The following is a 14,365-nucleotide window of genomic DNA, read 5'->3' on the forward strand; positions in this document are numbered from 1 at the left end:
ACTTATGCAAATTAACAAAAAACGAAGAAAAAAAAACAAGAAACCTAAAAAAAACAAAACTGAAAATGCGTAGAAAATTAATGAAACAACAACTTAATCGCTCAGCATTTCCGTTCCACTCGACCTGGCCAATGCTATTCCACTCAAATTTATACTTAGATTGTCTTAACCAGCTTCCAGGTCGTCAATCAGCAGGAGAGTGCAGGTGGCTAGAAGCGTGGGTTAAAGCATTTCGAGTGTATTTCCGCTTGAAAGTGGCAATAACAATATACATGCAATATAAATGTAATAAAAATGGAAACAAAACACGAAATATATATATAAGCATATAAAATTTACGTAAAAAATAAATAAAAGCAACATGGTTGAGTCAAGATACTCCCACACACAGATCGAGTCAGATTCAGCGCCAACGCAAAGAAACTTGGCCCAAAGCGATGCTCACAATTAGCCATCGATCGCAGCGAGTCCAACTTGTCTCAAAGAGAAACTGCGACACAGAGACTGAGAATGAAAGAGAGAGAGAGGAAAACACTCTCTCATTGTCAGCTTTCTCACCGCTTTCCCAAATGCTAACCATAAATGGGCTTGAGATAAACTTCCTAAGCGGGGATCACAGACACTCAGACGGACCGAAGGCTTATGGAATCATTCACTTACCCTCCCCTTGGCTTGGACTTGGCATCGCGGTTTTGTGACCATATTAAGGCAAATGTGATTTGCCAAGCTGGTAATTAAAAGCCAAAGCCAACAGCGGAGAACTCAACAAAATTTAGAAATCAGAGACAAAAAAAAAAACAATTTAGAACATTTGCATAACCAATTGGCAGCTAGCCAGGGGGGTAGTCAGAAAAGGGGACCCAAATTGCCCATAAATTTAAATGAAGATGAACTGATGTCTATTGAAATAAATATCAAAATGTTTCATATATTTTTTTCTCAATAACTTGAATCATTCTATTGATCTTTTAACCTGTATTTACTTCGATTTAGTCCTTATTCTGCCTCAAATGGTTCTGTTTGTTTTAAATAGGGAGTCTCATGGTTACTCTATTAGCCGGTGTAATTAGGTGTGGAAGGGTTCATATACATACATAGATCAGAGGAGGTCTAAAATGGGGCGTTTTAAGTAAGTTTTGTGACGAAGTTTAAGAAGAGATTGAATTTCTAAATCGTTTTAAAATTGAAAGAGAAAACAGGCTTAAGTAAGAGATCAACAATAATACAAAAGGATGTCCAAATATTAAGACATTCTATTGTCGAATGGTAATTTATATTACAATAATAGTTTTCAAATATATCAAATTGAAACTTATTGAAAATTGAAATCATTATTAAATAAAACTTTTTTTCAAAGATTGTGTCTTTAGTTGCTTCACTTTAACAACTTGTTTATATGGCTATAATCCATTTGATTTCGATTAGGAATTAGGTTTTTAGCAAGTTTTATGGTAACAATTAGATCATACGGATTTGACCCTTAATTTTCAAGACCTTTATCAATTTTGTTTGGATTTCAAAAGAAACTTCCGAAACGAATGAATCAAAGTCATTTTATAATACCGTCTTTAGGCAACTCTTTGTTTTCTAAATTTGATCAAGATGAGATAGAATCTATTTTAATTTACAATATTTTAATTAATGATATCATGCTCTCCTTGTAGTTTATCTATAGTTTTTAATTTCAAGTTTCTGCTTATTAGTATTTCTCTGTTTCTTTTTTTTTTGTTTCGCTTTTGTGTTTGTTCAAAATTCTATTTCCAATTTGTTTACGTTAAGTTTCAAATTCAGTTAAAATCGTTAAGCCGATTTCAAAGTCGCGGCATAAGGCTTGATGCTTGATTTTTGTTTGATTTGGTATGTCAGTTGATTGTATTATGAAAGGTTTGCATACAATACTTTAAAGTCATTAATTTTGTTCGCAAATTATAATAATTAACTGACAACAGGCTGCAAACAATTGAACATGAAGAGAGCAAACATTATAAGTATTTTTGCTCCTGGCTGCAAAACAAGAACAAGTTGAAGTTGCATGACGACATATTTTGAATCTCTCTCTCTCTCTCTTTCTCTCGAACTGAATGACTTGCTGACTGACAATTCATTTATTTGTCTGTTCGTCATCATTCTTGTTCTTCTACAAATAAATCATGATGACAACAGTTAAATTTGATTATGTGTTGTTTTTTGGTTTTCTCTCAAACAGCATAAATTTTTCATGGCGCAAGGTCACACAAAGATACTTTGAAGCGGAGGAGGAGGCAGAGACAGAAGCCAGAAGAATAGGTACATACATAGAGAGAACATGCAACATTAATTTGATTTGCGTGCGAAGTTGCCACGAGTCTTAAATTTAGCTAAAAACCAGAGGGCCGGGGACCGCGTCAAAGTTTGTATACCCTTGCAACTTTTTTGGTAACTTTTTTCTTACCTATAGCCATCAAAGTGGAAAAACGTTTAAGCTAAAAGGGCTAATGTGTCCGAAAGAACGGCCTACAATCTTAGTTTTTCTTCTGCATAGGAAATAACGAAGATATTGATCAAAGTCACTGTTTTCCACCGATCGTTCCTATGGGAGCTATATGATATAGTTACCCGATCCTTATCAAATTTGGCACGATTATATGTGTAATTAACTTACCAATATTAAATTTCACGACAATAGCTCAGAAAATAACGAAGTTATTAAGAAAAGTCACTGTTCGTGACTTTGCTGTTTGTATGGGAGCTATATGATATAGTGGTCCGATCCGGCTGAATCCAGTATATACAAGCCTACATGCAAAATTTCAGCTCTGTAGCTCCAACGGTCTAGGAGGAATTTGCGTTGATCCAGACGGACGGACGGACGGACGGACATGGCTATTTGAACTCGTCTCGTCGTGCTGATCAAGAATATATATACTTTATATGGTCGGAGATGCTTCCTTCTATGCGTTGCACACTTTTGACCAAAATTAATATACCCTTTTTGCAAGGGTATAAAAACAAAATATCCAACAAATAAAAAATATCAAGATATATACATATATACTCGTATCTATGGGATTTAATTTAATTTAAGTATGCATAATATACAAATTAGCCAATAATTTTTGCCCATATATTATAGACAACTTAATTTTGAGACAAGAACATGAGCCAAGAGAGCTCTATAATTATACAGAAGCGCCACATTTCAATATTTTGGCTATGTGTGTGTGATCACCCTATTGACAGGGCTAGCATTTGAATGGAGATGGAGTTATGTGGCAATTAGCATTATAGTAAAATCTGATAAAGTAAAAAAAAAATAACTGGCCATAATGCCCAAGTGACAAGCAGTCATTAAGTTAGGAGTTAATTAATAAAAGCATCATAGTTTAATATATTTATTTGTGTATTTATTACAAATATCATATGAGATAGACAAATTCCTTAACGTTATTATTAAAATGATTCCAATGTATGTATAATAGGTATAAAAAAAAAAAAAAAATTATTCGTTATCCACAATCGTTTCCTTTATCCCCGACGGAACTACTTTTTAGTATTGCTTCATCAGGGGGAAACTCGACCTACGTCGGGGTTCGAACTCGAGAACAACAGAATTGTAGATTTAGTAGGTCTCCACTGAGCCACCGACTACGTATAATAGGTATAAGTACAGGTATGTATGTACGTACATATATAAAATATAATATTGTTACCAAGGTTTTTAAACTTTTTTAAGACTTTAGCATTAGAGAAAGAAATTCCATTCATTTGGTTTTTGTATTGTTATCCCTGATTTTTTTTATTTGTACAACAAATCGGAACGCATTATCTACAATTTTTGTATCGATAATAAACGGATGAAGAAAACGTTGGACTGCTATTAAAACTAAGATAATTGTATGATACAAATTTTCAATTTATCACCAAAATTCTTTTTAGGCCAATTGTAACAAGGAATCTAGGGTCTTAGCTCAATAAATTTTTTCCCTTTTTCCCGAGTTTTGATAAAAGTATATTAAAGACCCCGCCGAATAAGATATTTTTGATTAAAACATTACATTTTATTTAAAATAAATATTATATACTTTTCTTAAAAAAAACAGTAATCTGTAACTTCTTTGGCATCCAGAGTGAAGCTTTTTTATTTTCAAAAATCATTTTTCTTGTAACAATTCTGCGTTATATATAATTCTATGACCATATAAATTGAATAATAATATTAAATTATTCCTTCTCTTAATGGATGCTAAATCAGACATTGATATTTAGAGAAATACAGTTAAAGCCATCTAAGTCATCAATATTTTGAAAATTTATATACTTGATTTGAATGTATTCGTCATCTATGATAAGAAATCTATGATATCTTTCAATCATTTCGGGTAAAAAATTTAGCCCAAAGACTATTTGTATCTTTGACTTATAAAATGAATGACAAAATCATAAATAAAATAAAAAATTAGTAATAAATTAAAATAAATAACTGCTCGGGCCATAGTATTAGATCATTCTTGAACAACAACAACAATAAAAGCTTATAGCAATCAGTGCACTCAACTCAATTGAACTCAAAAAAAAAAAAAACATAAAAAACGCTCTCAACGAAAACGAAAATTTCAAGAAAAAACCACTCACTCAAGTAAGTCGCTTAGGAGAGGTGTAGAGGATTAGAGGGAGGGGCGTTGAGGGGGAGAAATGATCGCTAGGCCAACGCAAAAAGCACCCACACAAATTGAGTGGGAGAGCCAGAACGACAACGAGAGCGAATGTGTGTGTGCGTGTGTGAGAGAGAGAGGGAGAGCGAAATTGAGAACTGGTTTCTCAATGACGTTGTGTTGGCGTCTGCTGTGCTTTTGGGAGTGGGTTTCTCGGTTTATTGGTCGCCTCAAAAAAAAATTGAGTATCTCTTGTTGTATCTGTAAGATATATGTCCATACATATGTATGTATGTACATATTTTCTGTGCTGCTCTTGTTGTTGTTCTTATTGTTGTTGTTGTTTAAGCGGCATTTCATTCATTGATCGTTCAATAGCGCACCGCACGCTCAACAGACAAGTGCCTGGGCTCTGACTGCGGCTCTAGCTCTGTTTGTTTGTTATGTGTGGGCCGCCTTTTAGAATAAGCCTGGCTAACGGAAAGCGGCAAACGAACACGGTGCGCAACGGCATTGATCAGTGCACAACGAACAAGCGCAGCGCACGGACGTGAAACGCATCTTTATCCGATAAATACATATTATTTTTTTTGTTTTGCCCCCCTCGGTTTGTTTGGTTTTCTCCAAAGCAAAAGAGACGTTCGTTCCTGTGTATTTTTATCGGGTTATTGGATACATCGCTCGCGCTCTGCCGTACTCATAGATATTTTTAGCAGCCGGCCTCACGCACGCACACCAACTCACACACACACACGCACACACACATTCTCGTGTTTTCGAAAAGTTTTCATATGACACACGCGGCTTGCACGTTTTTTGGAAATATTCTATTAAAAATCCCTCAACAATAACAAAAAAAAAAAAACAAGTTCTTATTCAAAGAAATAAAAGTAAAAACTAATTTAAAATAAAAAATTCATATAAAAAATAAAATTTTTAATAAACAAATTTAAAAAAAAAACTAAATATGCCAAATTTATGCATTAATTTTTGGGTGATTTGAGTGACTAATTAGTTAAAGCCATGGAATTCAAATTGAAACTGAAACAACTTTAATGAAGCAGAAATTTAAATATAAATCAAACAAATCTTAATCAAACAACAGCCAAGAAATTAACTTAAAAATACATTTTTGTATAAATTGTGTGTTTTCATTCTTGAATTTTTTATTTGGATTTATGAAATCAAAAGGTAAATATCTACTTTGTATGTATATGCATTATATTTTATATAAATCTTTCAATCTCTATTGTTGTTGTTGTTGCTGCTGTTGCTACAATGAAAATAAAAATAGAAATAGTGAATAAAAGAGAATATACATTCCCCCTAGATATGATTCAGTTCCTAATGCCCAACCATATCCAAACACCCCCACGGTGGATCGAGATCGACCAACACCAACAACATATTTATTCCCTCAAGGTGTTGAAATCATTTGTCACCAGGCAAAATTAATAAGAAGGGACAAGTATTCTGAATGTTTTCCTTTAAGTTTATATGATTTAAAAGTTAAATTTGGTATTTCGTAAGGAAGTTAATCCGAAACTACTTTGTCTATTTATCTGATTAAATTCAAAATTAGTTTCATTTACTTATAGGCGTGATATGTTCGGATTGTATTGAAAATTGTTAGATATAAAGCATCTCAATCAAATAATTATGAGTTGACTCAATCTGCAATAAAAATAATTACTCATCCGGAAAAAAAAGAAATTTCTAGAAATAATTCCTTTTTGAATGCATTAAAATTCTGACACTCAAGAGCTATTTGAATGAAAAGTTTAAAATTTGTCTCCTTGACCCACATATAGTTTTAAAAAATTTGCCAACAGCTGCTAAAAATGTCAGCCCTTCAAAACAATTTGAGGAAAAACTATTGGCAAAAATAAATTTAGCCAATTTGCTGAAAATATGTCAGGAAACTGTCATAAAAATCTAGCCAAATGGATAATATATAGCCCATCAGAATATATTGTATATATGTACCTACCGGTGTCTCTCTATAGAAGAATAGGTCTTTGTCTATTTTATGTGTGTGTGTGTGTATGTGTGTGTGTGTGTACTATGTCGCCTCAATACTGAATAAATGTAAACACAAACATATCACACATACGCAACGTGTGCCAATTTTAATAAACAAACTCAACGTAAATGGAAAATCAAACAAATTTCATTTGAAGCCAAAGACCACACAAAAAAGAAAAAGCAAGAAAGAGAAGAAAAATAAAAAAGATTCTCAAAACAAAAATCGGAAACAAAGAATTCAAAGTTGCAGCAAAGTAAAGAACTTGCCGCAGGCTGACTAAAAATAAAAACAGCAGCCACGAGACACAAAAAACCTAAAAAGAAACCACATCTATATCAACAAAAAAATAAAAAAAAAAACAATTCAAAATGCAGAAGGCAAATGGCAACTGGCAACAGCACGAGACACAAAACAACACCAAGCGATACAACAAGAAAAAAATCGTTCAAATGAACAATTTTTTGACGCTTTTCCACACAAAAAGCAAATTAAAAATCACAAATCGAAAAACAAAAACGACGAAACCAATGGGAAACAAATGGACGAAAACAAAAATGAACGGCAACAAAATTGCATACAATAAAAACTAATTTTAGAGCTGTGGCAAAAGTCAACAACAACAACAACAAGAACCTCATGCCAGGAACAGATACAGTTTGAGTCAGTCAAACAGAAGCTAAAAACAAGAGAAAAAATTCAAAAGGAAGCCTCTCTCTATATATCAAATGATAAAATTAAGGACTGTGCTGGAAAAAATAAAATTCAAAACTAGATAAATTTTGTCTTCTCTATTTGCTTTTCGTTTATTTCAAATATTTTTGCCGTTTGTTATTTAAAGGACTTTTCAAGTTGTTCTTGATTCTTAAAACTTTGTCATAGTTTCACATTCTTTTTTATCAGTTCATCATATCAGTTAACATATAATTGGTTATTTATTTTAATTCAACATATTTCAAGTTTATTGCTTTAAAACGTTAGTATAAACGTCCATATTCAGTTTAATATTTTGACTAGTCAACTCGATCTAATCTATAGCAACAAAAACTAATGTTTGGAATTAGAATTGCCAAAAATCATTTACTATAGTTCTTTATGAAGGTATGTTTAATTTCCGATTCGGAAAGGATGTTGACTTCCTTTCATGATCTTTTAATCCACAGCTCTTTAGAGCAATTGTTGATAGTTGGACTAAGACAGTTTTCACTGTACCTACATTTCGATTACTCTAGCTCGACCATTTTCAAATATGAAAGTTTTCGATCTTTCCTTATGCTAATAGTAAATATTTCTCCTCTTCTCTCTCTCTCACACACATGTGTGTTTATTTGCCTTTTTTCCAAGCTTATGCAGCAGACGCTTCATTTTCCATTTAACCGCACCCGAGTGAATTCGCTTCCCCTCCTACCACTAGTTCCCCGCCCCACTCGCACCTAGACACCCACCCACTTCTCATGACCCATGCTGGCGTGCAGACAAGCGTGCAGAAAAAGTTCTAAATTTAATGGCTACACCTAAAAATGCAGCAACTGCAACTGAGGTTGGCGGCAGCAGTAGAAGAGGAAGCCAGACGCTAGTTTCAAGTGCACTTTGGTACTTCTCCCCAACCACCACCATCCCAGACCCCACCTCCTTCTGTTTTCTCGGTTCTCGGCAAGCGGCCGAAAAATGTAAAAACGTCTACCCTTCTCTCCCGCCTTCTCGCCTCTGCACGCTTGGTTTGCCTTTTTGTCTACCTCGTTTGTTGGCCTGCGAATAGATGATGATGATGATGGCATAAAGGGTGCTAAGAGAAAGGGGTGTGCCCATAGTTAGAGACGGGGAGAGAAGTGGTAGATGTTGGTATTGTCTGTGCATTTCAATTGGGCGTTTTTTGTTTCCTCCTGCATTGTGCCGGCGTGTAATTGAAAACTTAAGCACACACGCGGCAGAAACAACAAAACAAAAAATGTAGGAAAAAATCCTCGAAAATAGACTGCAACTCTTCAAAAAATGGTTTCCCGCTATCAGTAACCAGAAATGAGCCAGCCTAATCCTGCTTCCTGCTAATGTTACCACCACATCCTGTTTAGGCCGCCCACGCCAATGGTCTGCTGCAAACCCTGCCCCTTCCTCCGTAACTCCTGCAGCTACTGTTTGTTCAACAGCATTTTATTAGCCGCGAATACTTTTTTAATCACATGCAATTTGTTTTCGGTGGCCAGGCCAGTTGCACACGGAACTTGGTAATTTTCACGTCGTTTTGCCGCCCATCAAGTCACAAGGGAAGTGTAAGCAGACGAATAAAGTAGAAAGAAGAGCCCAGCCCCAAAAAACCTCCTCTCTACTGAGTTAATTGCAGCTTGCATGTCTTAAAACTTTTTGCACTTGGCCCAAAGTAAGTGTAGAAATGGACTATATGTCCAAAAGCCTTTCATTTGACAAGTATTAAAATTCATAAAATTTAGAATGATAATATGGAAATGTATTTTAAAAAGAATAATCAAGTTGTGAAATTCTGATCTACCATCTTATGCCATTCCTTAAAAGTAAGTGTATTCATGTAGTCACTTTTCATTTGAATTTTCTGTTCTTTCTGCTTTTGCATTGCGTGACAAAAATTAATTATAATTTAAATCACAAGCGAATTGTTAAAAGAAGCAGAAAATCCCAGACACGTAAAAGCAAAGTGAATACCTTTGAACGTGTTGAAAAGTGGCATGTTCTTCCTTCTAATCCATCATCGTATTGTTAAACTGCAAAACACAACAAGATTGACCAACAAAAAAAATCACAGTGATTTTTCCATCAGCAAATCTCTGAATCGACTTTCAACATTCCACCAAACATGCTTCTTACTGAATTCTGTAACTGTAAATGAAGAAAAGTGCACATAACTGATAGATGGATTGATACGATGAGAGTAAAAGAATAGGATAGAATGGGTTGATAGGATAGGCAGACAGACATATAGAAAGCAACAACAACAACAACAGTTTAACAACGCCCCATAACTCGTTTTTGTCTTTTTTGTTGTTTTGCTTTGTGGTCAACAACAACAACCACATCTTTTGAAAATGGTCAAAGCTATGCAACAAGTGTCAGTCCAGGCCAACAGGCAAGAATTTAATACCAATTTTGGACAATCTGCACTAAATTGACCATTTAAGTGAGGCCTGACTTTGACTCTAACTACAATTCGCAACTCCGTTTGTAATCAATCTAACAAACATTTACACTACCTCTTTCTCGGATACCTCCCACTTTATCCCTCACCACTATAACCACTCCTTCTCTCTGGCTAACTACAACATTTATGAGGCCAAGGCACAATGCAACAAACTGCAAGGGCGTTTGCCATCGATGCAGAAACATTTCACGTTTTGTATGGGAGGCATAGACGAGTTGTTGTTGTGTTGTTGTTGCTATTTTTGTTAATGTTGTTTTAGTTTTGTTTTTGTTCGTTTCCAATTACATTTCCATGTAACTTAATTCTTGCATTAAAATGTATTCATTAATAGTTGCCGTTGCCTTCCTACAATCTACATACATCCAACCACAAAAAAAGAAACTAAAAATAAAACAAATGAAATCAGTTTACCAACGGCTTAGAGATTTTAACTAAGCCAAACCTTACATACCCTTGAAAATTTACTTCTGGAGTTACACTAACCTCTGTCTTAGGAACAAATTTCGAGATCTTCTTTAAAGGACTATTCCCATACTTTAAAGAAGGACCGCATTTTGGCAAGCAAGTTAACCCTCTGCAGAAGCTATTAAAAAATACAAATTATTTCTCTACTGTTATTTAAAACAAAGCAACATATTTAAATTTCTATTTAATTCATCAATTTTAAGGGGTTTCGTAATTATACACTTGGATTTAAAATTTCTTATGTATTTAATACTTGATAATTGGCTTATATTGGCTCGTACATTAGTTTATTTCTTGGAAAAAATATTTGAACGTTTATTCTTAATTCAAAATGACAATAATCCTTTTATGAGAGTTGCAATACATACAGGACATAAACTCAGATAATCAAGAATGGTTTCTAGAATATTTGTTTCTTATATTACTTTTTTAAGCCAAGAGACTGCCTCTATCGAATATGCCTACCTTAATTAAAAGAGTACAATAAAAATTGTTGTGGTTGGTGGCAGGGAAAGAAAGAGAGAGCTAGTAGCATAAAGCAAGGCAAAATGATTATTTTGTATATACATAAGTATCTGATATATGTATAGATATATACACTTGACCTACCGCAACACACAGAAAACTATATGTAAAAAATTTTCTCATATCTTAACTACTGTTGTTGGAAAAAACGAAAGTTTTCCATACGTACAGATTTCGAATTCTAAGAATATTAGTAACGTTCGAATTTCTTGTTAGTTTGGAAGTGATTGTATTAAGAAACGAAATAAACCATATTTGCAATCCCTGATATTTATAATGGCTTGTTGGAATTAAAAGACTTGGAACACTGACTAGCTAAAATTTACTACAAGTCTTACAACTTTGCTTGCTTTTTCTATTCGAATAAGAAATGAAAGACATTTAAGAAACTTTTTTAATTTAATATGAATCACAGTCTCTTATATTATTAATGAATTCAAACAATATCAATGAACCATAGGAACTGGAACCAAAATGTTCCTATCGCCGATAAAAGTCTCTGTGAAATGATAATGTGTAAATACATTGACCTTAATTGATAATTTTTCTAGAGGGATCAAAATATGTGAACATGTTTGATTGAAGTTTTGTCTGACAACCAACGAGAAACTAGCAATTGGTTTCAAAGTTGGATCGTATGGTTTATATAGCCACTTACCCTTTTTAAGAAGGAATTATTTCGAGAGATTCATTTTATTATGTTTATTTACCAATAGCAAAATCTTGTAAATAGAGTTTATCTCTATTTATGTATTCTGAGTTGAATACAAATTTTAGACGAGACTTAAAAAACTTTATGGCTAAAATGTCAGTCAAGTAGAAGTTTTATAAATATCTCTAACTAAAACTATAGAGTCATTATTTAAATTCTATATACGAATATATAATATTAGTTGTTCAATAATTTAAACTGATGGTGATTTGTTTTAAAGACACTTTTCTTTAAACGATTTTTGAATTTATGTGACAATTCGAATTTAATCAGTAACAGTAAATACTACGAAAGAATAAACTGATTGATTATTATTTTATAGTTCGACGAACTGATTAAGAACACATGGAGACATATAAGTATATGTTTTTCCACTTTATCGGCCTATAAAATTGCTTTCAAAGATTATCAGGGACGTAGCTTTTTATCTATTTATAAACTATTCGTTTTTTTATTCTTGCTCTACTTACATTTAGTAAAGTTAAAGTACACAACTAAGCTAAATTGTAAAAATGTTTATAAAGAAAGCCAACTTTCTAGTAAAAAACTAATAAACATTTGACAACATTTTAAATAAAGAACTTATTTTATTGCCATAATACTTTCTTGTTTATGTGCAACCCACGAGATATTGTTTAAAAAAAGACTTAACCAAATTATATTTACATTTTATGGGCGCTCCTTAAATTTCAATTTCAACAATTCTAAGATCAACGCATTGAAGCAAGTGTCAGAGTTGGCACCTTGGACTGACCAATTTTGGTTGGGTTAGCTTAGTCAAAAGCATGAGTCACAAGATGATCATTTGTTTGGGTTAATCATTGATCGTTTTTTTGTCGATTTCGAAATCGTATGTAGAACGTAATTTCATGTTGGTTCTGCGAGTAGAATTGCGCAATAGAAACCGAATTAGTTGACAAACTCAGTTTGTCCAAATTCGAAATTTATGATGCGTTTTTTCGGCTTCATTGGGTTTTATGACGGAAGCAAACTGAACCAGACTGAACTCAAAACTCAAACCCAAGAAACGGAAGTATGTGCCGAAGAAGGGGGAATGGACGGACGGATGGCTGGCTGGATGAGGGTTAGATCAGAAGTTTACGCTTGATTGAGGTTAACAAAATTGTTAATTGCTTAGCTTAGAATACAGCGACCAACCCACCCACGTTAATAAATTTTCCTTTTTTTGTTTACTTCTTTTTTTGGGAAAGAACTAAAAGAGTCATTTCATTCTTATTTCAGATGAAGTCCAATACATATGAGCTGCACAACTATGCGGACTTGGAGATCAAGGATACCAGCACAAGGAAACGCAAGGCCAGCAGTGGCAGAGAGGAGAAGTATTCGCTGCGTCAAAAGAAACAAAAGAAGAATGCAGGAGGATTAATGGATACACAACGTGACGGATTTCATACAGAAGAAGATGAAGCAGATCTTGCAACGACAGTGAAAACCAAGAGAAATTCCTCAACAAAAAAATCCAAGACGAAAGCAAAAGCCCCGCCATTGAGTAAATATAGACGTAAGACAGCCAATGCGAGAGAACGATCACGCATGAAGGAGATAAACCAAGCCTTCGAAACACTAAGAAATTCTGTACCCCAAGCCATTACCGGAGAGGATCCAACCAGTGCCAATGAGAAACTAACCAAAATCACAACATTACGCATGGCAATGAAGTATATTAATATGCTAAACGAATGCCTAGAAGATCCTAGTTATGAGAATGATTTCATTGTCGAATGCTTGGAGGAGAGTGCGCGAAGAGAGAGTGAACCGATGAGATTAGCGGAAGAAAATCCCATTGAGGAAGATCTGAAGTCGTCACAAGCTGTTCAGCAGCCGCAGAAGAAAAACAGTAAGGCGAAATCTGCAGGAGCAGCATCTAAGAAGACATCAGTAACATCCACATCCTCAACATCGGCGGCAAACAAAAGACCATCGAAAGCCTCCAAGGCGAAGCAGGCGATTCAACAGACACAGCTAAAAACTAATGCAAGCAGTTCAACGGAATCCTGTTATGCCTCATCATCGATTGGCTCTCCGCCATTCATTTCTTCACCCTCATCGTCATCATCTCCGCATACGACAGCCGCCTGTTCGCCTAGTTCAGCCTATGCCTCGCTCTCATCATCCGCCTCTTGCCACGGCGAACTCGAAACGGAAAGTCTCTTTAGTAGTCTTCAGGCAATAAGTGATCTTAATACTCTACTCCTTGAATCGGAGGACGGCGAGTCCTTGTCACATCCCTGCTTCAGTCCCAGCTATCCAAGCTTATTGTCTGTTTTACCCTCACGCGGTGATATGACCATGTCTTCCCATGCTCTGGACAAGCCAGATGTTGAATTGAGTTTACGTCTGCTGGATCAATCGACCAGCGATTCCTTTGACTTCTCCAATGGTAATCAACAGCCATCCGCCTGCATTAGCCCATTGGCCACATTGGCGGATACATTTCATCCCTTTGCCGATCTGCTACATGGAGATTTGTCCGATATGTTTCTAACGTGATAAGAGACTAGTTTATTTATTAATTAATATTATTATTAATTTTTGTTACTCTTTGTCTTTAAGTTTAACTTAGTGTTTAATGAATGCTCAACCTAACCTCACTCTAGTTGTAATTTACAATCAAAACAACAACAAAACCTACAACGGAATTCATTGTGTCATAAAACCAACAACAACAAAAAACCAGAACTGTCCATCATCATATTGTATATTCAAACTATAAATATGTTTCATTCGATTACTATCTACACTTTACTGTAAAGCATTTTCCACCTATGGGAAAAATTATGCACTATGTACATATGTATGTATTTATGTTTATATGTACA

The 14,365-nt window shown here is 34.5% G+C and overlaps 1 protein-coding gene across 1 annotated transcript; it reads left to right on the forward strand.

Moving 5' to 3' along the window:
* Nucleotides 1–5,802: 5,802 nt before the first annotated feature.
* On the forward strand, nt 5,803–14,323 carry LOC6651288 (helix-loop-helix protein delilah). The gene is made up of 2 exons (XM_002073103.3): nt 5,803–5,822; nt 12,768–14,323. The coding sequence occupies exon 2, from the start codon at nt 12,768–12,770 to the stop codon at nt 14,034–14,036; it is 1,269 nt and encodes a 422-aa protein (XP_002073139.1). The 5' UTR covers nt 5,803–5,822; the 3' UTR covers nt 14,037–14,323.
* The last annotated feature ends 42 nt before the right edge of the window (nt 14,324–14,365 follow it).

The sequence above is a fragment of the Drosophila willistoni genome, chromosome 3R (genome assembly GCF_018902025.1).
Source record: "Drosophila willistoni isolate 14030-0811.24 chromosome 3R, UCI_dwil_1.1, whole genome shotgun sequence".
In the NCBI taxonomy this organism is placed as follows: Eukaryota; Metazoa; Arthropoda; class Insecta; order Diptera; family Drosophilidae; genus Drosophila; species Drosophila willistoni.